General features: G+C 37.7%; 3 protein-coding genes across 8 annotated transcripts in view; 2 read left to right on the top strand and 1 right to left on the bottom strand.

Moving 5' to 3' along the window:
- Positions 1 to 569: 569 nt before the first annotated feature.
- tnfaip1 (tumor necrosis factor, alpha-induced protein 1 (endothelial)) lies at positions 570 to 24819 on the top strand. 4 transcript variants are annotated; one of them, XM_044118456.1, is made up of 8 exons: positions 570 to 765; positions 10050 to 10152; positions 10237 to 10593; positions 10669 to 10838; positions 22017 to 22100; positions 22825 to 22877; positions 23021 to 23216; positions 24039 to 24819. In XM_044118456.1, the coding sequence occupies exons 3-8, from the start codon at positions 10347 to 10349 to the stop codon at positions 24267 to 24269; spliced, it is 981 nt and encodes a 326-aa protein (XP_043974391.1). In that variant the 5' UTR covers positions 570 to 765; positions 10050 to 10152; positions 10237 to 10346; the 3' UTR covers positions 24270 to 24819. The 4 variants fall into 4 exon arrangements, with proteins under 4 accessions (XP_043974391.1, XP_043974390.1, XP_043974393.1 ...); XM_044118458.1 differs by lacking the exon at positions 570 to 765 and adding an exon at positions 5064 to 5226; XM_044118455.1 differs by lacking the exon at positions 10050 to 10152.
- LOC122832080 lies at positions 12459 to 19988 on the bottom strand. The gene is made up of 2 exons (XM_044118459.1): positions 14931 to 19988; positions 12459 to 14845 (listed from the first exon to the last, which is right to left on the bottom strand). The coding sequence occupies exon 2, from the start codon at positions 14546 to 14548 to the stop codon at positions 13607 to 13609; it is 942 nt and encodes a 313-aa protein (XP_043974394.1). The 5' UTR covers positions 14549 to 14845; positions 14931 to 19988; the 3' UTR covers positions 12459 to 13606.
- Positions 24820 to 26747: 1928 nt separating the features above from the next.
- sgsm2 (small G protein signaling modulator 2) overlaps positions 26748 to 27690 on the top strand; it is a 94704-nt gene continuing 93761 nt past the window's right edge. For 2 of the 3 annotated variants that reach the window (XM_044118696.1, XM_044118695.1), the window contains exon 1: positions 26748 to 27448. In XM_044118696.1, the coding sequence (XP_043974631.1) occupies positions 27389 to 27448 (60 nt within the window). In that variant the 5' untranslated portion in view covers positions 26748 to 27388. The remainder of the gene's footprint in view (positions 27449 to 27690) is intronic. The other variant, XM_044118698.1, reaches the window with a different exon arrangement.

The raw sequence follows: 27690 nt of genomic DNA, 5'->3' as shown, positions 1-27690 counted from the left end.
GTTAATTAATTTTATTCATTTTATTAGTTTATTTATTAGTTTATTGAGCTTTCACTGTTCTCCAAAGCACCAAATTCCTCCAGACACAATATGTTTCACATACTGTTTCAGCTACACAGTAAATGGTTTATTATTATTATTATTATGACTATGATAATGATGGTGATCATTATCATAATCATAATATAGCACATATTATAACATATAATTGCAATATTAATTTATTTGGATTCATGGACATGTCAGTACACAATAAAGATATTGAATAGTTAGCTAAATGACCACTGAGAGCCAACACAAAACAGAAAACTCTTATTTTGCAAAGCAGAAGTCAAGAACATGAGCAGGGAACGTAGAATGTATGAATAATTGAACATTATTAAAGCACAGTGTCTATTTCCACAGAATTTCCACAATTTTTTGGGAAACATCCTGCTGTTCCTGGAAACAACCAAAACAGGTCGTTATAAGCCGGTGCTATAGATTAACTGGTGGCTAAATTAACTGGTTGAAACCTATGCGCACTGTAAATGACTTTTCTAATATTTTGTGTTTCCTCATGTCATGTATTTGTTGACATGATAGTCGATGCTTTTATTTTGAAAGGGCTTGGAACGGTAAGGTGACTGACGCAAAACGGTAGAAGTAGCGCGGCCGTTGGGGCAGAGAAAGTTGACATGGACGAGTCGGAGTGAAGGGGAGATGGTTGGGGTGTGGTTCAGGGTGACAATCGGTTGGTTGGCGCTTGGTTGATGAGGGAACAAGGTGAGTGTGTTGTCGTGTATGTTTATTTTTCCTGCGGAACGTGTATTTCTCTATTGGGTGTGACGGTTGTATTTTGCCACTAGATGGTGCTGATTTTCTGTGGTCAACCGTCAACAATTGAAATACGTTGCATTTTATTTCATGACAGGGATTTTGGATTTTAATAAATACATCTATTGTAAAACATAATTTTAGCACAGAAGGTAAAAGATGTATATGTTAAGGTCAGAACAACACTGTTTGAGTACTAATGTTATTTTATTTGTATATTTTGTAGCTCTTACGGTGTGTTCACAATAAAAGACTATTCAATAAAAGACTGTGAACCATCAGTTTAAGAGACCATCCTATTCAACCGGGACGCTACACGCACCGCAGATGTTTCTAAATTGTAGGCGGCTGTGTTGATGCCTGTTGAAAAATGCTACTTGTGTGACAAAACGGTCTTCAAAACTTGACTATAAATCCCATTTGAAGCAGATATGTTTAATGCTGCACATGAAAATTATGTTTCAAAACAAGTTTCTACAGGGCAGCATTCAGTGCGCTTCGCATTTGAGCATAAGAGGCACAAGAGGTCTTGTGCGAAATTCTGTTCCCCCTGCGTCGGGAGCGCGCATTGCAGCCAGAGAGGCGGATGCGATCATTTTCACGGCGCTTCTGATCGATTTCTCGGTTAAAAAACTCAGATACCCATGTCAAGGTTGTAACATTTAGTTTAATCGGCAGCTGATGTTTACAAAATTGTAAAGTAATTAAATAAACGAGGTCTTTTTACGCTGTTTTGTGTTGTTTTAAACGCCAAAAGAATCGGTCTTTCTTCAACTTTTGTCACTTCAGCTTGACAGAAATAAAGGTCAGGCACCAAACACAATTTTCCAACACGTAGTGTGTATTTATAATTTTTCATTGCTGATATAAGAGGATGGTAGTTGAGCTGGCTGATGGCAAGGCACAAAAATTAAGACTTCCTGAAAAGATGAGAGTGTAGACTTTCTGGTAAATCCTGTTCTAATGTAAAATATGATAGATTACTGGATTAAGGAAATTTCTAGTGTAGGCTACTACATGCTATCACACATAACAATTTTTGAGAATTTGGAAACAGTTGCTCTTTATTCCCCAAAGTTATGGGAGGAGGAGAAGAGAGAATGAATATTTCAGCTGCCTGAAATAATCCGCTCCCCCTCCATAAAATGGGAAAAAATTAACTTACCAACAACTGTGATTAAATAAAAAAAAATAAAGACCGAATGCTACCAAACTTACATGATTTATTGTTGGTGATGAAAGGAATAAACCAATTGGTGCTGCTTGTAGTGTTTACGTGTCCAAAGTAGAGAGGGATATCCATAAGTTATACTGCAATAAAATCTCAAGTAAATTATATAAAGTTAACAGCCAATGTTATAGTTATTGGTGATATCCAAATTGACGCGCCAAAATTATAATAATTTACGTTCCTACATTACTGTCAGATACCAACAGATTATGAGCCAAATCTACAGTATTAGTCTGTGTGTTCTCTACTGGGAACCAGTTTGCAGGCTGGTGACGAAAAAACAAAACGAGCCGCATTGAGATCTGACAGTCAAACGGGGTCCTCAAAGCAGATGTTTGTAAAAAATTAGATGGCTGTGTCGTTTCCTGATCAAAACGCAACAAACGTAAATAAACAGATTAGAAAATGTCTCTTTCTCTATGTCTATGATCTCTTCAAAACAGTAATTATTCTTTGTATGTGAAGGAATATTCAAGAATATATTGAAATATCACTAAAATATACCACACTTCAAGAGGAGACTATACTAAACTGTAAGAATTTTTACCATCACCCAGCATTGTCAATAAATGTAAACAGTTCTGATATCATGCAAACTAATTTTTTGCTCATTTAATAGAAGCCACATTATTTCATTTGCAGCTTAACTGGGCTGCAGACGCAAAGCTTTGCAATTTAGTAATTTCACAATATCCTTACTGTTAAAAGTTTGCCTGGTAGACCTGTTAAACGATATTACCTCCAAAACGATGCCAGCAAGCGAATTTTATTTTTTTTAGACGATTTTTTTTTTTAATCAAAAAGTGAACCAAACGAAATCTCTGACTGAACTCGTAGCGGTAGCTGAGATCCGAGAACGCTGCTGTATCCACTAAGCTAAATCAGCTAACAGAAGTCCAACGATCCAACCTGTTATTGATTTTGATATAACGCACACGTCGCGCTTTAAGAGGTAGACCTGGATTAACTGGTGAGACTTTCAGAGTCTCAGTTTGAGTGAAATTTTTAATCCGTTTCTCACGTAAAAGTATGTAAAATAATTGTTTTTTTCAGCGTTGTATCTTATAGTTGAGTGTTAAGAATCACTTGATGAAAAAGAATGAAGATTTTTAGTTAAATTACGAGAACAAGTTTCAACATTAAAGACGAAATGACACTTTCACATAGATCTGCGGTAGCTATGTCTTCTGTAAGTGAACTAGGAACTCAATTCTCAACTCTATAATTATAAATAAATTAAAGCATGTTATAAAAACAGTGTTTAAAAAGATGTTGCTATAGTTTCAGTGGATATCTAATTGAAATATCATACAATATGAGGGAGATGTGAAAAACAACATAGCCAGTCGATCTTTTTAAACATTTTATTTTTAATCCCACGGCTCTTCAACATTTATGTTGGCTTTCAGGGATTAATCTTTGCTTTGAGATCTGTTTACGGCATCTTTCGATTTTCCTTTGACGAGTTTCAACCTCTGAAGCGACACAGAAATCAGGACAAGTTCTGTGTAATTTACCTGTTTAGGTGATTTTGCAGATTAATTTAAAAACAGAAAAAGAAAGGGGGGAAGGCAACACACCATGTTAGACCAATAAAAGTGTTTCTAATTAGTTATTCCCGATGTTTTACGGATTCGGATAGTATTTTTGCAAAGATTTGTAGTTTTTTAAGCTTTTCGCATTGTTTCCTTCCTGGTTCGGTAAAGGGGTCCTAAAAAGCCACGCCCACAGAAAAAACCGGTTACAACATAGAAACAGCCTAAGAGAATAATACTCAGGTCACCTTAAGTATTTTATGTCTTAGAAACGATGGGCAGTTTAACAATTGCATACTTAAAAACGATACGTTTATATTTGTTCTTTCTATTTCATAGGATCCCAAAACTTCAGTCCAGTAGGTGGCAGTAAAGTACCTATACGCTGCGTTCTAGCCGCCATAAAAAATTACAACAGAAGAAGTCGAAGGCATTCAGTTTATCCGTCTCTATTTCATAATAATGTTGTTGATTTGACTTTGTTGGAGAAAAGGAAAGGAGAAAACATTTCAGATCCATATTTGGTTCAATCATATTTAGATAATAAGTACTATGGATATGTCCAAGTTTTTACAGATGCGTCTAAAAACTCAAATAGCAGTAATGGGGTATCTTTCATTGTTCCAGAATTCAGAGTTAAAAAATGTAAAAGAATTACTGATGGAGTATCAGTTTATACCGGAGAGATGATGGGAATTATTTTAGCTTTAGGATGGATTGAGGAAGTTCGTCCATTAAGAAGCATAGTATGCTCTGATTCAAGTTCTTCATTATATTCATTCAAAAATAATCACACTATTAGTAGACTGGATCTTTTGTTAGAAATTCAGTTAATAACTTATAGAATCAAAGCAATGGGTTTATTAGTTATATTTACATGGATACCGTCACATATAGGAATAAGAGGGAATGAGTTGGCTGATAAATATGCAAAACAAGCTTCAAAATATAGTGATATTGATATATTAGTTCCATTTAGTAAAGAAGAAATCAAATCTATTATTAAACAAAAGGTTAAGGAAAGATGGCAGAGACAGTGGGAGGAAGATAGAACTGGTAGATGGCTGTACAGTATTCAAAGAAAAGTTGGTGAAATGAGGAGAACGGGACAAAATAGAAAAGAGGAAACAGTTATATCTAGGTTGCGTTTTGGACATACAAGGTTAAACAGTAATTTATTTAAAATAGGAAAACATCGAACTGGAAGTTGTGATTTTTGTGGTCAAGAAGAGACGGTAAAACATGCTTTGTTGTTTTGTACCAAATATTCTGTTGAGAGAAGGAAATTAGTTTCGGTTACAAGAAAATAAATTACAGTTAAATTTACAAGATATTTTGGGAAAAATTTCTACTTCTGAAGATATAAGTTATTTAATTAATTACCTTAAGAAAACAAAATTGATAGAAAAGATATACGTTTTTTTTTTGTTTTGTTTTGAGGGGGGTGTATATAGTTAGCGTCCCGAGCCACACTCCATTCCAGTAGATGGCGGTAATGCACATCTAAAAGTTGCTTGCCAACCGCCATAAAAAAGAAGAAGAAGTCGAAGGCATTACATCTACAGAATTTTGACATTTTAAAACCTGAAAACCGTACAAAATAACCCAAAGTGTACGGAAGTACCAGAAGACTGTGTGTTTCAGGTAAGCAGGGATTCGCTACTGAACGGGCTGGCGACTAGCCACGTTTTCCTTTAAGAAATTATTCGAGTGATTTCTTAACTTTTGTTCATAAAAAGTATATGCGGAACACAACAGAACCCTGGTCAGTCTTATTGTAGCTTCTGTCTTTTCGGGATGTGTGCTCAGTACCAACATTTTCGTGATTTTTTTACATTTTTTTTATTCCTTTTGCGGGGATGCATGTTTTGGTGCAATTGCAGTTTAGCTAGCCGTCAACATAAGAAGCTAAAGTTAGCAAAACGCCGAGAGACGTATGGACGGATAGGGGGGAAAACATTTAGTTCCATTGAATTCAGCTCAGTGACACAACTGACAGCACTTTTAGACAAACTCATGTCAGTTCCAGTGTTGTGGATTAACTGGTGGCTAAATTAACTGGTTGAAACCTATGTACCGCAGATGTTTCTAAATAGTCAGTGGCGTCCATGCCTATTGACCAATGCTGCCTGTGTAACGAAACCGTTCGCAAAACATTCGTATAAATCCCATTCGATGCGTATATGTTTAATGTTACACACGTGAAAATCATATTTCAAAGCAATTGTCTACAGAGCAGCATCCAATGCCCTTCGAAAACACCGCATTTGAGCAGAACCAGATCAACAGCAGGGCCGAGCTCAAATCGTGGCACCTGACTCTCCAGATTAATGAGCACAATCCCATTCACATTCAAATCGACCAGAATAAATTAATTTCAACTCATGAATAGCTGTACTGTAAACCGAAGTGGGCAGTTTCTGCTTTTTGTAACAGCACTGATCAGAAAAAACCCTTAGAATTGGCTCCCAAGTACCTGTAATGAGATCCGCTTTTTAATAACACTTGTATCCTAGTGTATGTTTTTGCCTTTTGTAGCGACACTGTATTCACAGTAAGTGTCGCTACAAAGGAGGTTGGTGTCAGCATACTTAAGAAAATAAAAATTACATACCTGGTAGTGTTGCTTGTGGTGCAATAACATATCTTCAGCATGTTATTTGAAAGACAAATAACATGTTTGTTATTTGTCATAAAACAACATAATGGTTGTCTTATGGTTCCAGAAGACAGCCATTATGCATTTCATAATGGTTGTCTTATGGTTCCAGAAGACAGCCATTATGCATTCCATAATGGTTGTCTTATGGTTCCAGAAGACAGCCATTATGCATTCCATAATGGTTGTCTTATGGTTCCAGGGCCATTATGCATTCCATAATGGTTGTCTTATGGTTCCAGAAGACAGCCATTATGCATTCCATAATGGTTGTCTTATGGTTCCAGAAGACAGCCATTATGCATTCCATAATGGTTGTCTTATGGTTCCAGAAGACAGCCATTATGCATTCCATAATGGTTGTCTTATGGTTCCAGAAGACAGCCATTATGCATTCCATAATGGTTGTCTTATGGTTCCAGAAGACAGCCATTATGCATTCCATAATGGTTGTCTTATGGTTCCAGAAGACAGCCATTATGCATTCCATAATGGTTGTCTTATGGTTCTAGAAGACAGCCATTATGCATTCCATAATGGTTGTCTTATGGTTCCAGAAGACAGCCATTATGCATTTCATAATGGTTGTCTTATGGTTCCAGAAGACAGCCATTATGCATTTCATAATGGTTGTCTTATGGAATGCATTTATTGACATGTTCTGCAAACTTATCAATAAATGCACCAATAGCACCTTCAAACTAACTGTTATCTCTGGGCTGCAGACGCAGAGATGTGCAACTTGGTAATTTGAGAATATTCTTACAGTTAGAATTTGCCAGGCAAACAATATTGCCTCCAAAACATTTACAGTAAGTGAATATTATTTTTTTAGACAATAAAATAAACTTGTCCAAAAAGTGAGTTAGACGAAAATGCTAACTGAACTCGTATCAGCGTTTGCTGAGTTCCGAGTGACAAGCATGCTGTTTTACCCACCACACTAAATCCCCAGATAGAAGTTTGATGTTCTGACCTGTCATTGATTCTCATTTAACCAACACCTAGAGCTTTCAGAAGCAGACTCAGATTAACTGGGGACGTTTTCAGAGACTCAGTATGAGTGAAGATTTTAACCCATTTCTGATGTAAAAGTATATGAGAATTGTTTTTTCAGCTTTGTCTCTTATGTTTGAGTATTAGGGTCACTTGATGAAAAGACGTTTCATGAAATTACGAGAAAAAATGTATATCAACAATAAGGAAGAATGACACTGTCACATAGATCTGTGGTAGCCATGTCTTTTGTAAATGGGCTAGAAAATAAACTAACAAGTCACAAAAACGGTGTTTAAAAAAGATTTTTCACTTTTGCGTCAGTGAATAGCTAATTGAAATGTAATACAATATGAGGGAGGAATGAAAAATAGCATAGCCAGTCAATCTTTTTAAGCATTTTATTTTTACCCCATGACTCTTAAACATTTATGTCAGGTTTGAGGGATTAATCTTTGCTTTGAGATCTTTTTATGACGTCTTGAGATCTATTTCGATCTTCCTTTGACGAGGTTCAACCTCTGAAACAACACATAAAGTCAGCAAGAGTTTTGCGTAATTTACAAGCTTTGGTTTTGCAGATTATTTAAACCAGGGGTGTCCTCAGTCCTCATGGGCCGGTGTCCTGCAGTTTTTAGATGTGCCACAGGTAGAAAACACTGGAATGAAATAGCTTAATTACCTCCTTCTTGTGTAGATCAGTTCTCCAGAGCCTTGCTAATGACCTAATTGTTCTATTCAGATGTGGTGCAGCAGAGGCACATCTAAAAGTTTCAGGGCAGTGGGCCTCCAGGACTGGAGCTTGACACCTGGATTTAAACGGTAATATACAATATTAGACCAACAAAAATCTAATTAGTTATTCTTGAGATTTTAATGATTGTCTTATGCAATCAAGTAGTATTTTGCAGAGATTTGTAGTTCTTTAAGCTTATTGCAATATTTATTTCCTGGTTTAGTAAAGAGTCGTAAAAATCTACTCCCACAGAAACATCTGTCTCTCCCAGCTGCCACCACAAGTTAATTTAGCTACCATCACCAGTTAATCCTTAACACTGACCATGTCTGCGCATTTGCAGTTAACAGTAGTGACCCCCCAGTGTTATCAACTTAGCAATGTTCTTGCTACATTTAGCAACATTTCAAACAAAAGAAAATTGGTATCAGCAAGAAGTCGAAACTGGCAGATCAGACTTTTTAAAGATCGGTAATAGGTGCACCCTTACTACAGTTACTATATGTCGTAATCTTCTTGGAGAGGGCAGGCAGTCTCATTGACCCTGCTCCCCACCTCTCCACAGATAATGGTGCAGGCACAGTGAGTGTAGGCGACAAGTGGAGGTGGTTAATACCTGGGCTCGTTTTGCTGGATGATAAGTTGTTCCAGTAACCACTGTGATAAATGGTAATATTGCTGCTTTTGAGACTGTTTCCAAGTGATATCTTGATAATGGGATATCTATGCAAGTTCGCCCTCTCAAATACCAATAAACATTAATTTTGTAAAGAACTTAACACTGGAACTGGAAGCTATTTTAAATTTCCAAAATTAAACACAAATAAAAACAAATAAAACAAAACAGAAAACGCTTGCAACCAAAACCATGAATAAAATGGATTACTTTGTCTAACATTGCCCTTAAATACATTAATCAGAATGGAAATTATAGAGCTCATTTTAATTTAATATGCAATTAATTGATTAATTGCTTATTGCAACAGGCTTAGCGATAACACTAAACGCTGTTCGTCAAAACACTTTAACAAATAGCGCATACCCTCCCATATCTTGCCCCCAACTGGCAGGAAAGAAACATCCCAAAAGAAGTCACCATATAATCTAAGTACAACCTCACAATACTGTGTCTAAACAGTATGATTGCAGAAACAAACAGGACACTCAAAAACTGTCAATGCCCCAGGATAAATATTGAACAGCACCTACAGTCCTCCCCCATAGAGATTTGGAAAAGGAAATGTAGACAAAAATGTAAAATATAATAATATTGGTAACAAAATGAAATAATATTGATGCATGAATAAGCGCATAAAAATCCAACATAAGCAAAGTATGCAGGCGATTATATAGAAGAGAGAATGAGTATTTAAGTGCAATAAAATAGCTGAAGACAACCTGAGTGAAGTTGCCCCCCCCGCCTTCTTTAAATCAGATAAAATTGGTGTCAAACGTTTGTGCAGCAAAAATTTTTGTTTGTGCTGCTATCATCTTAAAGATATAAAGAAATGTTTCAATAGGTCACTAAAGGTCAACCAGCCCCCCCACCTTTTTCAAATCAGACAAAATGGGTGTCAATTAACTCAACTATGTCTGTGCTGGTGTGGGCAGCAAAATTTTGGTTTGTGCTGCTTTGGCTTTTAAGATATTTATAAAAGTTTAAAGGTCAAAAGGTCAACCAGCCTCCCCCACACACACACTTTTATAAAATCGAACAAAATAGGTGTCAATCAACTTGTGCTGGTTTGTGCAGCAAGTATTTGTTTGTCCTGCTATCATTTTAAAGATATCAAGAAAATTGTTCTCTAGGGCTCATCAGAGGTCAACCACTCCTCTGGCCCTGCTCACATTTGCAAAAAATAAATAAATTTGGTGTCAATCAAATTGACTATGTTTGTGCAGCAAAGATTTCTATTTGTGCAGCTATCATTTTGAAGATATTAATAAAAATGTTTCTAGCGGTCATCAAAGGTCAATGAACATCAGTTCATGCTGGATCTGTGAATTTCATTTGAAAGTAAGTGCTAACCTATGAAAATTTAATTTTAACGTGGATGAAATTCTTTTTTGTCAAAGCTTACCCAGAGGGAGACATTAGAATTGACGGACACTTCTAACACTTTGATGGAATAAATGAGACTGGACATGCTTCCTGCCTGCAGCAGAAACATACATTTCTGTATGAAACACAACTCAGTATTATCAATAAGTTGGGATTTCCATCATCACTGTGCTCTTATTTTTAAAAAAATTTTTTTTTTAGGAATGGTCTGAAGCAATTGAGAGGTTGAGGCAGCCTCGTCAATAGCTGTCACCACGGCGGGGGACCTACGAACCTCCGTCTGCAAGGTGGTCATCTACCTCCAGAGGAACATGTCCGGGGAGCGCTGCTCACCACAGAATCTTAGCCAGGATGATCCCACCTCTCCACATCCCCTTGTGTTTTATCCCAAGACCAAAACTTGTGGTTACCGGGGAGCAGTGACTCTGGGGAACACGTATGTTCGACTCAATGTTGGAGGGATACTCTTTTTCACCCCGCTGCAGGTGCTCACCAGCCAGAACTCCCTGCTGGGAGCCATGTTTGGTGGAAAGACAGAAGTCTTCACTGATAAGGAAGGTTAGAGACCGGATGGTTGACCTCCCACAGCACATTGAGAAACCGTTTTATTAGCAGTCTGTTGTTTTTGTTCAGGTTGGGTCCTGATCGACCGGAGCGGAAAACACTTCAACAGTATCCTGAATTATCTGCGTGACGGTACTGTCACCTTACCCAAAGGTCGTCAGGCTGTCCAGGAGCTGCTGGCTGAGGCAAAGTACTATCTGATCCAGGGCCTTGTAGAGCTCTGTCAAAATACTCTGCAGGTCAGTTCAGATTTTTCATGATCTTTGACTGTCTGTCTTCTTTAGCTAAAGCTGCTCAATTTGACCTACTGTCAGCAAATCAATCAAACACATTGTTAAAGAACAAGTAGTCAGTATTTACATTTCTATTGACCATATAATTATACACATTGGAATTACAAAAATAAACACCAATTTGAAAAAAAAAAACAACTCGCATTTTCGATTAAAAAGTTTTTGTGCTGGTATGATGTGGTTTTTGGGCAGTGGTAGAGAAAGTACTCAAACACTGTACTTAAGTAAAAGTACAAAAACACCGGCAAAAATGTACTCTAGTAAAAGTAAAAATAACACAAACATTTTTACTTGAGTAAAAGTAAAAAAGTACTGGCTTTTAAAAGTACCTAAGTATTAAAAGTAAAAGTACTTGCTGAACGCATTACCTAATTGTTAATACAATATCATTAAGTGTACCTATCCATTCCTAACATAGCATGAACTTTACTTTTTGCCATTAGTGGCACTTATTTTGAAAGAAATCCAACAGGAAGGTGATGGAAAGAAGATGGGTGGGGGAGGACATGCATCCAATGAAGAGGCTTTAGGACAGCCACACAACAGTGCTGTAGACAAGACCACTTAACCCGAGACCAAGTCAAGACCAAGACCAGCACTCCACACTTCATGACACAATAAAATGTGAAGTATGATCAAAACTGCTTCTCAAATTGATCTGAAAGATCCACATTCCCATAAAACACCTACCGGTAGATATTAAATACGTAGAGCTGAAATAACTTTAACCAATATTATTATCATCATCATTTCAAACTCTTTGCTCTACTTTGTTTCCATCTCTGTGCTACAATTCACAGAGGTCTCATGCCGTCCCTAAAAAGATAAAGTTAGACATAGAAATGTAGTGAAGTAGAAAGTGCAAACTGTAAAACATTTTTACTGTAAAATGTAGTGGAGTAAACGTAGAAAGTATCCACGATTAAATCTACTTACGTAAAGTACAGATACATAAAAATTATACTTAAGTACAGTAACAAAGTACTTATACTTTGTTACTTCCCACCACTGTTTGTGGGCTATATCAAGCTGAGTGTATTTCACTAAACTCCAATGGAAACACTCTTTTTGCATCAAACAGCTGGATGTTACTACTGGCAGAAAAGACAGGAAGTGGTTGGAGGATGATGGCACCGCATGATTTTAATGGCTTATCGCCTGAACAAACTCATTCATGTGTGATTTTAATTGCAGAATATTAACAATGTGTTGCACATGTTTGTAATGGAAACACATCTACTAACTGGACAAAATATGGAACTATGATGAAACAATGGGAACTATGAACTAAAGCTGACATTTTTTTTCATAAAGTCTAAGCAAAGACAAGTTTGAAATTTGTCAGAAAAGTTGCAAAAGACCCATTGCATCTGTAAACCTGCAGCATATGGGATCTTTCTGCAGCAGTGGCTCAGCTGCATCAGACTCACGGCCACCCATAGTTCTGCAGCACGTCAGAATGGGAATTGGTCAAATTTACAATTGAATTAGAAATGTATTTTATAACTCTACACCACTACAGCACATTTAAGTACACCAATAGCTTCACAAGCTTGGACAAACATGGAAAAACAACACAACTTTAATTTGTTCAGGCAGTGTAATTAGGAGTAGAACAGCTTATGTAAAAGAAATAATAAAGAAACTGAAGTTAGTTAACAAAAGGTTGACTACTTTTGTCAAACATGCAAAAATAAACTGCTATAAACCTGATTCAGAAAGTGCAATTAGGAATGTTATGATAAATAATAAATGAAAGGAGACTTAATATTTGTTCGAATGTTGCAAAATATAGAAACAAAAATCCTCTTCTACACCTGATAGGTATTTTCTAAACCTACATAAAAAGAGAACCACAGACAATGTTTATGAGTTTTCAACCAAGCTTCTGCAGAAGAAGAAACCATAGCAAACCACTTGTCCAAGTTGTTCACCATGCGTTCTGACTCTCTGCATCAGAACAAGTCTTTTTATTACAGAGCAGGAATGGAATGTAAAGGTAATAACTCAAAGAAGATAGAGAAAGATAACACAGGAACTAACACACAGGCCCTTTAAGGAGTATCCCTAGATTAGAGAGCAGCTGCAGCTTCAAGGTCTTGGGAAAAAGCAAGTTTTGTCTTTCACACAGTTTCACACTCTTCCTTTCTGGGGTGTGAATATTAAACCTATGAATGAAAAACAAACTAGTAAACCAACAAATGTAAGAATGATAACAATACATAATTATTCTAACATTTCCCTCCTTTTTATCATTGTTACATAAAGATTATGCAAAATATAAGAAAAAGAAAAGAAATTTAATACACTTTTTTTTTAGAATACAAATACATACTACATTAATATATAAAGGAATATAATGTATAAGAAAAACAGTAAAGAAAACAAAAAAAAAAGAAACCAAATGCATATTTTTCATCACTAACACCACTTGTTTTCACATTTTCAGTGTAGGAGTCATTAAGCAAATGATTTAATCTGTTTATTAATTACAGAACATCGTCATATGTTCCTGTTTTCAGTTCATCTTCAGTCTTCTGGAGCAATATGTAGTCCTCATCTGTGTCAGAGGTTACCCTAACTGTCTGATAGCTGATCAGAGCAGTGTTAAATGTCTTTAGCATCATGCTACAAAGGCATGGAATGATGCAGGTTGTAAAAAGACAGAATAGGATCAGTACAGTCAAGATGGGTGTTCCAATCTTTAACAAAAGCTACCACCATGGTCCAGAGGTGAGCCAAGAAACAAAGTCAAAGGGTTGTGACCCCTGAGTTGCACTGTTCACATAGTCTTTAAGCTCTTCCAATTCATGCAGGGCATCATGAATAGTTCCTCCAGTTCCTGTTTCATCAGGGATGAATGTGCAGCATGCTGATCCTATAATCTTGCAGACACATCCTTGAGAGGCTGTGAGAAAGTCTAACACAACACGGTTTTGCAGAACCATGTTTCTCAACGCAGTCAGCTCTTTTGTGGTGCCGTTAGCTAGCTGGTATGTGTTGTTGATGAGGCGCAGCAAGGCGTACCTGTTGATCTCAACGTAATCGCGAACTTCAGCTACTCCCACCCATGGGAATAGGCTCTGCATGAACTTTTCTCCGCCACCCCAGATCTTGAATTTCCAAGGAACTCCAGAGCTTGTAGTAAGGCCTCCCCATCTTTGGACTTTCGGCATGACGTCTCTTCTAGTGCGGTAGTGTCCATGGCTGTGAGCGTCCTGAGCCTTTTGCAGGAAGGTCACTGGGCTGGAGAGAGGAACCAAGGCGCACAGTTCTCCCCAGTTCCTGGGAAGAGAAGCAAAAGTATGCAGAAAGTACCAGTCTGCCATTGTCCTGGTTCCTCTGTTCCCTGGAACGATGGTGCTGCAGAAAGTGAAGTTTTGACGTCCTCTGGTCTTGCTGTCGATATCGAATTTCCTCACCTTGAGAAGGTTAACTCTGGTATAACTATGGTCAGACTTCCATCTTTTGGAACAGCCAATGCTGGCGTGGTTTGTCGCGTGGAAGGCGTCACAGTTGGAAAAGTCTGCCTTCTTGTCAGAGAAGGTATAGATTTTGTTACACATGTTATACACACAGACACCAAGGGCTCCTGGCTTAAAACTAACCAAAGTGATTACTTCTGGTAGTCGGAGGTTCATCTGTAGCAGGGGCATGGTGTCACAAACAAAGTTGTTTTTTGGTTATGTTTCCAGGTCTCAGACCAAAGTTGTGTGTGGAGTAGGGTAGCTGTGCACACACATAGCAGTTGGTCTCATTTCTCTCATATGCAGTCCTGTTCATCAGTTGCCATCACAAGTTGGTGCAGTAGTCATGTGGATGAGTCTGGAGGGAGGATGTGTCTGCTTCTCCCCTTATCCTGTTGAGAGTGAGACCACTCCCTCTGCAAAACAGTTGACATGCTGCAGTCACAACACAGTAGAGGATCCACCTGGCATGTGGAGACCCCATTGCTGCTCAGAATACAGAGATGTCAAAAATTCTAGGCTAAAAGAGTGAGAATCTGTTGATTGCTTCACGGACTTTGAGACAATTTACCTCTAAATTTGTAAATTCCCTTTGTAGTCCGGCTTCCTCTCACTCAATTCTAGAAGTCTAACACTCTCTGTACCTAACAGTGACTGAGATGTATCCATCTGGGTCTTTCAGCAATCTTTACAGCAGTTGGTGTGGTGATCAGCACTTGGAATGGTCCCTCCCACCATGGACTGGCCCAGCTCTTTCTTTTAATGACTTTGATATACACCCAGTCTCCTGGCTTGATGGGAGGGGTTTCCTGTGGGAGAGCAGAGTCGGAGGGCAGTAAATTTGCATTTGACATCTCTTTCTGTCTTAGAGACCTAATCATCTAATCTGCCAATGTTTGCTCCTCATCTGCTTTCTGTAAATCTGCAGAAAACATCGGTAATCTATATGGTCTTCCATGAATTATTTCAAATGGTGTTAGTCCTTCCTGTGTGGTTGTAATTCTCATGTACAACTGTACCAAATCTAAACATTCTGGCCACAGCCTGTTAGTTGTTTCCATACATTTTCTTAATCTACTTTTTACAGTTCCATTGGCTCTTTCAATGAGGCCGGCACTTTGTGGTCGGTACGAACAATGATTTTTTTAATGTCATTCCTAAATGAGTAGCCATATTTTGTATCACCTTGTTTACAAAATGTGGCCCATTATCACTATAAATAGTTTGTAGTATGCCATGTGTTGGAATAATAGTTTTACATATAGCTTTAGCTACTGTCAAAGCATCTGCATGTTTTTGCAGGAACTATTTCAACCCATTTAGAAAATGCATCAATCATTACCAAACAATATTTATATGGCCCACTTTGTGTAAGTTCAATAAAATCCATATGCATTGTCTGGAATGGATAAGAAGGTTTTGGGAAACTTCCTCTTTTTGGTCTCATGTTTCCTTGAGGATTGTTTTTAACACAGACTGGTCATGCAGTGCAAAAAAAATTTTAAGTAGGAATTTAATCCATACATAGTAAAATGATGTTGTAGTATAGTAATCATCCCCCGTGTTGACACATGACATGATCCGTGTGTCAATATTGCTGCTGCTTTAAATAGGGATTTTGGTAGAACAGGTTTGTTATTAACCTGAAAAATGTTATCATTCAGTTTTGCCCCTCTAGTTATCCACATTTGTTTTTCTGCTTTTGGAGCATTATCTTGCATGTCAGCTAGAACAATGTATCTATTATTTGTTCTTTTTCATCTTATTTTAGAAAGTTTTCAGTTCTAAGTTATCTTATTGCTGCTTTTTTTATCTAACATTTGATCAGCTAACCCTTTTTATTTATTATAGAACCTCATCCTTTCCTGTGATGTGCGCAGCACACTTACAAACTGCTAGTTTTAGCTGGCAGTTTTATTGCTTTTAGGAAAGCTGTTAGCAAAGAGGCATTTAGTTAGAGATTTTACATGTGGATGTTAAATTCATCAAGGTGGATCACTTCTGTTTTACTCCTGACAGATGGCACAACTCAGAGTTGGCTCTTCTGCAGAACATTGTTTTTTACTCCTTTTAAACAAAAATGACCATCCTGAAATTAAACCAAAATCTCAAATCCTTTAATTCAATATTTCTTTATAAATTTAATAATCATCAATCATCAAACCTAGACTAAAAGTTTTAAACTTTAGTCTAGAAAATATTACTTTTATTCACAAGCATCAGTTTGGAGTAACCAATTACTTCAAATCAAAGTTCTTTTAACCTTGCATTTTAAAACAGCTGACTATTATTATTCCTAAATAATTAATCATTTGATCAGTTACTCAGTTCTTGAGTACAGTTTGTTTGTTCTCATAGTCACTCATTTCCATCAACAAAAGCAACAAAAACAGAAAGATAAATATTGATCTGATTTTCAGTCAGTCACAAATTTTCAGTCTGCTTTCATTGTTTCTTTGCTCAAATTATTATAAAATTTACTGAAGCTTCAAGAAATTTTCAATATTTGTTAACATTTTTAATGTGTTAATAATTATCTTTAGTTGTCAGGATCCTGTTTTAGGTATCGTGCACATTTTAAAAGAGCTATCTCAGACATGTGGTAGAATCCAGCAACAGGAAGTTGCTGGATTCTACAACACTTCACCCATGCAAATTAACTGTTCAATTTAAATCCAATAAATACTTTATGGTATATTAACACTTCAGTATCAGTTATTTTCAATGCTTAAAGATATTTAATTTAATTCCAAACTAGCATGTATTACCAGGATACTTCTTTAAAAAGGAAAGAAAAAAAAACTTTTGCAAATCATTCTTGGCTTAGACTCTTTGATGATTTTTAGTTGGTGTAATTTAGTGGCATAAGTTTTTGTTAAGTCTTTGCTGACCTTTTAGTAATTTCAGTTTTCCCTTTAGGTTTCCCAACCTATGGCTCGTGGACCCTAAGAGGATCCTTAGCAGTGGTCCTGCTGTACAGGACTCAGAGTTAACAGGGACAAACTGAGAGAATTTTTCTAATATTGAACATAAAAGCCTCTAAGACTTTCTTTTCTGGCTAGATAATATGTGAAAAGGGTTAGTAAGCAAGCAAGTCTTCATTGCAATAACAGTGTATAACAACAGTATGTGTGATACACTTATCTTATGATGTCTCCTTTCTGTCTCACTTCTCCCTCCTCCTCCTGGTTCTGGCGTCGCTGGGGTGCAATCCTCCCTCCCCCCTTTAACTCGCTCTGCAGTTTCCTGTCAGTCCAACTGGCTCTGGTGTTGGATCTTGAGTTGTCCAGACTGTCCCTCTGTCAATGTCCAAACAGTTCACAAATGAAACAAGCATCAAATAGTTCAGTTTGTTGTCTTCGTCTCTGAAGCACATTATCTTTTCCTTCTCCACGCTGATGTCAGGAAGTAGATCAGCGGAGGTTGTAAGAGTTCAGTTGCATCCAAACACAGGAATGTAGTTTCAGTCCAATGTCCAGCAGGACACCATGCAGGAGTTTGCTGAATGGCAGTTCCCAGGTGTCAGGGAATTAGGATCAGCAGATACTTTAGTGTCTGGAGGTGGTGGAACTCTTCTTTGTCTTCTTGATCGCTGTCAGAAGCTGGTGATGAGGGAGGGACTTCATCTGATCCATTGCAGGACAGCTTCGAGTTGAGGTCAGACGCACCGCAGCGAGGCTCAGACAGAGGAAAAGGAAAGAAGCAAATAGGAGTCAATGAGGGTTTATCTTTCTTTTTGTGTTTTTTATTTCTAAATATCTCATGTATATCTTTTCTCTCTTTTGATTTTATAGTTTTAGCCACTTATTACCCAACATTGTTTATATTTTATAATTCTAAATCATTTAGAACACATATAAACATGAAACATGTTAAACCCGTAGTCTCTTTATATTCTTTGCCATGTTAGATTTTTAAAATGTAGAATGTAAGTTAATTTAATTAACTTAGTCTGAGTGAACATCTTATCAGAGACCAGTGAATTACTTTAGGTTTGTTGATCCTTAATGCTGAAGCTGTGAACCAGCGAGCAGCCCTCCTCTCATTTTGGAATTTAAGTGAGATATGAGGCTGGATAAAGTCCAGGTCGGTACCAAACTCTGATCGCTGACCCCTCCAGACATACAGCCAAAGGATCATAGCACCAAGTTGGTGTTTTAACCTTTTGTAATTATTCTACCCAGTAATCTATACATTATAAAACATTGTTCTCTGAGAAGAAATGTTTTCCTTTTTTTTTATTATTTCATTTAATTTCTCGTCAAGATGTTTTTGCACCTGTATAAAATTCATTTACACTTAAACTTCCCTCTTTAGGAAAGTCATAACTCCATTTTGAGCATGCAAAACAATCATTCCTACATATATATTTAGGTTATAAATACAAACGCTGCAAACTTTTTGCGGTTCCGGAACCCCCTTTTTTTATTTAATTTTATTTTCTTTGTCTCAGTGAGACGTCTCTCCACTGGCTTTCTTTATTTGAAGGTGTAGAAATGCTAAAAAACCATTCACTATCTTCCCATAATTTTAGTACTCTGCGATTAAGCTTAATAGGTATTTTGTGCTTTTTCTTCAAAGAAAGTGCTCCCAGTGAGCGCTTAATTGTGCCCTGAAGAAGGAAGCTTCTAGGTCAAACTAATTTTGACCCGGTTCTTCACTTTGGATTCTAATTCCAATGACAGAAAGTTTCTCTCTCATAGAATGAAACACCATCCATACACACACTCACACACACACATTTCCTGCTTGCTTGATGTTCTTTATTTTAGTACTCTGCGATTTTGTTCAATATGATCTGTTATTTTGTGCTTCGTCGTGGAAAGTGCCCCATGTGAGCACCTATTGTCCACTGAAGGACAATAAGTTGTACTTTCAGAGAATTCAGCACCAGTCACACTTCACATTCGCATTCCTACAAAAATTTTAATCACATCCAGGACGGGACACACACAAATTCAAACATCCTCTGCCGGCTCAAAAAGGAGGGGACTCAAACCCGCTCTTCTCTTTTATTTGATGTTATTTCTTAACCAAATTGGGACTTGAACCCAATTACGGATGGGACTCCAACCCTCCTTATAAGGGACTTCAACCCTAAATTAAAAGCGCTTATCAACTCACGTTTCTGTCGGTTCGTCTTGTCCGGTTGGATCTCTTCAATCCGCCTTTGACAGACAAAGTCGGACCTAGGCGCTGGCCCAGCGAAGAAGTTACTTCCCGGGACTTTGTTTACAAGTCCTGTTGACTCTGGCCGTGCACGGTTTTCAGCGTGTCGTTCTTCGTTTGTCAGCAAACGGGTATGTTGAGATCCTGGTCACGGCACCAAGATGATAGGTATTTTCTAAACTAAAAGAGAACCACAGACAATGTTTATGAGTTTTCAACCAAGCTCCTGCAGAAGGAGAAAACATAGCAAACCACTTGTCCAAGGTGCTTGTCCAATGCGTTCTGACTCTCTGCATCAGAACAAGTCTTTTTATTACAGAGCAGGAATGGAATGTAAAGGTAATAACTCAAAGAAGATAGAGAAAGATAACACAGGAACTAACACACAGGCCCTTTAAGGAGTATCCCTAGATTAGAGAGCAGCTGCAGCTTCAAGGTCTAGGGAAAAAGCAAGTTTTGTTTTTCACACAGTTTAACAGACTCTTCCTTTCTGGGGTGTGAATACTAAACCTATGAATGAAAAACAAACTAGTAAACCAACTAATGTAAGAATGATAACAATACATAATTATTCTAACAACACCACAATATACAAAAATTATTCACTAATTTTTACCAATTTATCTATTGCATTTATTCCATATTAAATGATTTTAAGTTAAATAAAAATAACAATAGCTGGTGTGCGTGCAGAGCAAGTCACCAGTATGACTTGCAAGCACAAAACAAACAGCTCTCATTAATTGAGACTATTGTCATGTCGTTCGCAGTCATTCAATAAAAAAATCCGTAAATCAATCAAGTTTATTTGCATATCACATTTCAGCAAGAAGGCAGTTCAAAGTACTTTACATCATAAAACATAAAAATAAAAACAACATAGAGTTTGCAATTGAGAAACCAGTAGCAAACATTACATTTTGTTGAGTGTCATCATCAAAATCATCAATACACATCAACTATGTTGGTTAGTGTTCCATTTATTATGTCTCAAAAGCAACTCTAAACAGCTGGGCTTTTTACCTTGGTTCAAAGGAGCTTAGTGTATTTGAGCCGTTTTCCAATTTTCAAGAGTTGTTCCAGAGTTGTGGTGCATAGAAGCTAAATTCTACTTATGTGCCAGAATCGCTCGTAACGTGACATCATTACTTGACAGATGGTACTTGACGTATCTAGTTAGAAATATGTATTTTTAGAAGATTTCAACAACAAAACAATGTAATTCTAAAGGTATGGCACTTTTATTTTGCCAAGGTGGTGTGCTACCATCAGTTACATTTACTCAGAGCACAAAGCACAGAATTAGATAGAATAGATCGGCCCTTGTATATAGGGAACATTGTCACTGATACACCGTCAAGAATTTTTTTCAATATTGTACCAATTAGGGCTGCACCGATTGTACTTTTCTGTCCGATTACCGACTACTGATCTTTTAAAAAGCCTGACTTACCGATTTCAATTTTGGCCGATACCATTTTTTGTCTGAAATGTTGCTCAATATATCAAGAAAGTTACTGAACTGGCAACAATGGGGTGACTATTGTTAACTGTAAATGTGTCGACATGACCTTGTTGGCCGATTTGTCAGTCAAACCTCTGACAGGAGAAAACAAAAGCACAGTGGCTGATTTTTAGACCTTTGCCGAAGTTGATAACATCAGTGGATAAGATCAGTTTTATAAGTTAAAATTGGCCAATGACCGACCTCCCAAAATTAAGAAAATTGGACGTCCGATAAATTGGTGCACCCGTAGTACCAACATGGATATTAATATCAGATTTGTGCATCTCTTGTCAAAATGACGGTTGGTCTTCAAATTCTTCCATCACAGTTTTAAAACATCTGGTCAAAGATTAAAAAATTCCGATATTGCAACCCTTGGGTAAGAAATAATGTTACCACTAAATGGTGAGTCAGCTGTTCATAGATGCCAATGGGATTAACTAACTCCCATAAACCCAATGTTTTTGGACATTTACTTGTGTGAAATATTTGCAATAAACTCACAGTTAAGCTTTAGTGGAAAAAAAAGCAAGAATCTGTTGTTATGCGTTAATTTTTACAATTGTGGAATTGTGAAATACTGGAGGGACTGATCAGTATAATCGGGTCTTGACGATTATCTTGATCATCTTTAAAATGATGAAAGTTCGCATCTCAGTGCACCTCAAATAAATTTTATTAATAACTGTGACGTTATGAACAGTTCCAAATAGCAGTCAGCTTGACCAAAGGCCTTCAGGTGGATGCATGTAAACTAACCACAGTGATTTAGGATTTTATTTGTAGGCTTCAGGTGATTTTGAGCATGCATGAAGAACGAAAAAGAAAGGCTTCTGCAGAAGAAAATTACAGTTTTACTGGTAGTTACTATCCTTAGCAGTATGTACATGTTGTTATGATCCTGGACTGGTGAGAATGAGCTGTGGCTCATCAATCAATCTGTTTCCAATAAAACAGAAATTATCTGTTTCTGTTTGACAGGGCAGTAAAGAGCAACCTATGTGTGTTATACCTGTGATTACTTCCTGTAAAGAAGAGGAGCAGCTCGTCCAGTCATCCTCAAAGGTAAACACTTGGCCACGAACAGCTTTTTCTGATTAAAATCAAGTTATTAACATTTGAAGGAAATGTTATTGTGTCTTAAACCAGTAAATGGTCCAAAATAATTAGAGATTAACTGATCTGATTATATCTGTATTGTTCCCAATTTTGAAAAATACTCTAGATCGGATATCTGTGACAATGTTCCTGATCCAAAAGGACACATCTACTCAGTCTAATCCCAGGCTTTGTGGTCTGAGTGACATCATGGTTTATTTATTTTACATTCACTGTTCTACTCCTTATTGCTCTGACCGAATAAATTAAAGTGCTGTTTTTCTATGTTTGACTAAGCTTGTGAAGCTATTGTATTAAAATGTGCTGGAGTGGTGGAGAATTATCAAATAAATTTGTAAGTCAGTACATATTGTCTGTATTTTTAAAAAAAGAAACATTTTAAGTCACATCAGCAGTTTTTCCGATATCTGATTGGTATTGAGCTATATTAACCTTAGATATCTATATTGAAAGCGAAAAAAGTAAAACTGTATATTATAAAAATAATATTTATATGTACCGGTATATATTTATTTACATTCTTTATCGTTTCCAGTTAGTCATGTTTACTTGATTATAAAACTCTTAAGTATGTACATTCAGATGACGCTGGTTTAAGATGAACTTGTAGTTGAGAGATTGAGAAATTGAAGCAGAAATAATAATCCATGGCTTTCCCTGCCTCTGTTAGCCTGTAGTGAAGCTGTTGTACAACAGAAGCAACAACAAGTACTCCTATACCAGGTGAGAACACTTTCTGACATAGATCAGTTCTTCTAGAACAGCCAGTATACTGGACTGATTATTACATACATGCATACGAACTGGTCTTGGATCACAAAGTATATAAACTCACCATTTATATGGACTTGCTTCTGTCTCCTTAGCAACTCAGACGATAACCTCCTGAAGAACATCGAGCTGTTTGATAGGCTGTCCCTGAGCTTCAACAGCCGTGTCCTCTTCTTTAAAGACGTGATCGGAGACGAGATCTGCTGCTGGTCCTTCTATGGTCAGGGTCGCAAGCTGGCGGAGGTCTGCTGCACCTCCATCGTCTACGCCACAGAGAAGAAGCAGACCAAGGTGAATGTTAGGGATAGCTGGATTTGGGGGTCTAAAGAGTTCACGCTCTAATCATGTTATATGTTGAAAATATAATATTTTATTAGAAGACAGCAATGTTGTTTTTTAAGGGATACCTGCCAATGATAAGCAGCAGCATAAAACAAAACAGCTACAAACATTACATATAAATAACATCTACAAAAACTATCCATGTACTTAACGTAAAAAACGTTTTAGCACTTACATTAGACTCATTTAGTTTGTGATTTTTTTTTTTTTTTTTGGTTTCATTTTAAGTTTTATACCAAAAACATATTGTGATACATATTATCTCCACCCATCTCAATAGATATTGTGATGTAAATTTTATGCCATATCACACATCCCTATTCGGAAGTATAAACGGGTCCTATCACAAGAAAGTAATTAACATAAGCTTTTATCATGTCAGATAACTGCGGTATTCTGCAGGAGCAACACATAAGGTTATTAAAGACCTGAGCTGTATGTGTCGAGATGGAAACAAAAGCTAGAGTTATACAGGGGCTTTTCTAATTGAGATAACCAGGCTGCCAGGCAGAAAGTCCAGTGTATCACTCAGTGTCAAGAAAAACTACATCAGCTGTCTTGTCATTTTGGGTCAAGTGTGACAGTGTAAATACTGACAGAACAAGTTGGATGTTATCTTATTGCTGTCAGTTATTGATTAAGATTTGGGACAAAAGCATCCAGGTTGGGAGCTTCCTTGGTCTATCTTAAATCACGCTGGGTAAACGGTTGTAAAAATGTACAATTAAAGTTGTATGGGGGGTTGAATAAGTTCTACATTGTCTGTGAAAGGTGGAGTTCCCTGAAGCTCGCATCTATGAGGAGACTCTGAATACGTTACTTTATGAGACCTTGCCACTGCCAGACAACTCCCTGCTGGAGGCCACCCGGCGAAGCTACAATAACTGTGGTTCTCTAAGCGAGGAAGAGGAGGGGCCCGGAGGGACAGAGCTACGCGAGCGCGTCCGCAGAATCCACATCAAGCGGTACAGCACGTATGATGACCGTCCACTGGGACACTGAGACTCAAACCCACCGTTCTGCTGCTTTTATTCCAGCAGGACAGTTGGTCCTTAGTTCCTGGACGAGATAACGAGCAGGTTGTGAGCTCGATGCAACTGCTTCCTCATATTAACTTCTGCACTTTGTCCTTCATTATCAAAGACTCTGCAGCAATTACTCTATAATTTCTCAGACTATGTCTTTAATTTCATGTAAAGAATGAAAAATCTCACTATTATGTATTATTGCATCCATTACATCAGCAGGAAAGCATATATTTTAAATGTATTTTTTTAAACACAGTAACACAATCAGTGGTGGTTTCTGATATGGGCAACATGAGCCACCACACAGAGCATCTGAAAGTCAAATCCCCCATCCCCCTCCCCACCCATCAGCAACTTCATTGAGGGGGCGGAACACAAAAGGCAGTTCGCCAAACATTAGGACTGCCTCTAATTAAACATGTCCCAGTTGATCTAGAACTGTTCCTGTGCCTTTAATACACTGTAATGCTGCTGAAGATATTGCTTTATACTTGTTATGAATATTAAAACTCTTTTTTTTTTTATCTCACAAAGTGTCTCATTTCTCTGCATTTACCATTGAAAAATCATTATTCAACTTTAAAAGGACCTGGGGCCGTATGCATAAAGCATGCCTGCGCACAAAAAATGTGAGGCGCCATATTTTACCACAAGTCGGCATGTATAGAAATGAACTTTGCATCAAAGTTTGCGTAAATATACGCACACTTTTTTGCTGGCGTGAAAATGTGCGGCAGCCACGCAAACTTTTTCTGTTGACAATATCAAACTACAAAGCGTCAAAACTCACCAAAATCCACTAAGATCTGAGTACATTCAGTGTTATTTAGACCAAGAAGCATCGAACTCCATGTTTTAGTTGGGTTTTTTTCCGGAATTTTAACATTTTATTGTTTAAACTAAATAATGAAACTGAGCCGCATTTATCCTCAGACAATAACCTAACACACACAAAGTAAAGCAAAAATAAAAGGATGTGAAAACCTCACTAGAATGTAAAAATTATAGTTTACCAAAAGACACATGAAAGACTCACCGACTGAGAAATAAGATTCTCTGGTCTGTGAGATGAAGATTGAACTTTTTGGTGATAATTCTAAGCGGTTTGAGTGGTAACTGCTCATTACCTGCCATCCCAACAGAGAAACGTGGTGGCAGTATCATGCTATGTGGGTGTTTTTCACCTGGGACGACTGATGCAATTGAAGCAAAGATGAGTACAGAGAGATCCTGGAAGAAAACCTCTTACAAAGTGCTCAGGAATAAATAAGCAGATACGCAAACACTCACTGAAATCATATCTATGGTGGAAGTTGAACAATCAATTAGTGAAATATTTTAGTACTTCATCAATCCGACAGAAGGCTACGATTTCTGGGAGCTCACAAAACAATTCAACATTTTAATTCTTTACCAGAAGCTAAATGTTATACAGGATTAAACTTCTGGGGCCTCATGCATAAGAGAAGGCGCAGTTTTCACACTGAAACTTGCCGTACGGAAAAATTTAGAAAAGTGCGGCGCACAAAAACTTCCAATGTATAAAGCCGTGCGCACGCACGTGGCCGCGCACCTTTCCTTTATACAAACAGATTTGCGGGAAATAGAGCGCAGCTGCTGGTCCGCCTGTCGCCTCCATAAATACATGTCCACTCAGGAGCTCACTTCCAGCCACCGAACCAGACGTGGCTCAAGAGTTTTTTCTTTTTCCTTTTCTTTTTTTCAGTTTACAGTATCCAAGTGACAAATGAAGTAGTTACATGTGTGTGTGTGTGTGCGTGGGTGTGTGTGTGTGTAGGTGTGTGTGTGTGTAGGTGTGTGTGTACGTGTGTGTGTGTGTGTGTGTGTGTGTGTGCGTGTGTCTGGAAGATGATTAGGGCCACCGAAGAAGGAATAATTCTGACTTCCATGTAGCTACAATTAAGTGCCACGGGGCTGAAAATCTGCCCTGGAACCACTTCAGCGTTTAACTTGCTTTTGAACAAAAACAAAAGTCCACATTTTACATTACATTTCATTCAAAATGTTCTTCAAAGTAGTTTAATGAGGACATTTTACAACCTGACAAGAGCTTAAGACTGGAAGAAAGTTATGAAACTAAAAGGAAACATTTCCACTGTGGAAATTGTGAGATTTCATTGGTGGATATCATGAAGGCACATTTGGAAACCCTTCAGTATTCAGCCCTTCGCACCTGGAATAAACTTGTTTGATGATTTCAAAAGCTTTAAAGCAGTTTGTGACATTTCTTTTTCTGAGGAAATGTGTCGATTCTTCAGCAATATTTATATTCAACCATCAATATGTCTGATGGATTACCTCTCTTGTCAGATCTATGTTCTAATTAACTCATCGGTTGCAAGTGCATAATCAGCCCACATGAAGGCAGCAGCTGCAGGTTTGGTGACTCTCGGAGGAGATTTTTCTGCATCACGCATATGTGACGTCACCTATTTTGCAGCGAGCCAGCCCAGCTTCAGTGCAGACCCCAGATCAGTTCAATGTTTTGCTGGACAACAACGCTATGCTGTTAAAGCATTTTAATTAGCTCCATTTTCTTGTATTTGGCACTTCACTGCGTGAAGAAAACTCTACTATTCTCCCAGATTTCATTCACAGCAGTGCAGTAAACAGATTTAAAAAAAAAAAACAAACAAAAAAAAACCCATATTGTTCAACTGAAACAAACGTAACATTTCAACGCCTTTCAGACGACATCTATGCTTCGCCGATGAGGAAGAAGTGACGGATGAAAGGAAGGAGGAAGAAGCAGCTAAAAATAACTCTGAGGTTCTACAGGTTGCTGCGTTGGATGCTAAGTGGCTGCGGGCTGGAGGTTGGGGCGGAGCGAAACGCTGGGAGGCTATCTCATTTTTGCCCCTTTCTCTTCTTCCATTGATCAGTTTGGTGAAGAAGGCGGATCCTCTGACGTCAAAGTCAAGCAGCTCGGATGCGTCAGAGTCCAGCTGAGCGAGGAAAGAAGGAAACGGGTAATAAAAAGGAATAAGGTTTTGGACGGGCAGGGCAAAGCGGACCAGAGTGGAGCGTCGGGTTGACTGAGTTGTTGAACGCACCGCGGACAGACTGACGGAGATGGAGGGCTATACGGAGGAAGAACACAAGGAGAAATTATTATGGAACGTCAAACGGGAGGTAGGCGCTGCTGCTGCTGCTGGACGGCCTAAAAAAACATTCTTACATTCATATTCTATTTTATTATTCGCTTTACTAACGCTTTAATTAATTCGAAATGTTGGAGTTGCTTCATCAATTCTTGATTAATTTTTTTAATATTCTGCATTTTCATGTAGTTTCGTACATGAAGACTACTTGTAGGTCTCATAATGGTTAAGTTGTTAAACCTAAGAAAATCGAGCATAACTGTAAGCAGTCCA

This window comes from Gambusia affinis, linkage group LG06, assembly GCF_019740435.1.
Source record: "Gambusia affinis linkage group LG06, SWU_Gaff_1.0, whole genome shotgun sequence".
Taxonomy (NCBI): domain Eukaryota; kingdom Metazoa; phylum Chordata; class Actinopteri; order Cyprinodontiformes; family Poeciliidae; genus Gambusia; species Gambusia affinis.
The sequence above is the reverse complement of the archived record's forward strand: the minus strand, read 5'-3'. Positions and strand labels throughout refer to the sequence as shown.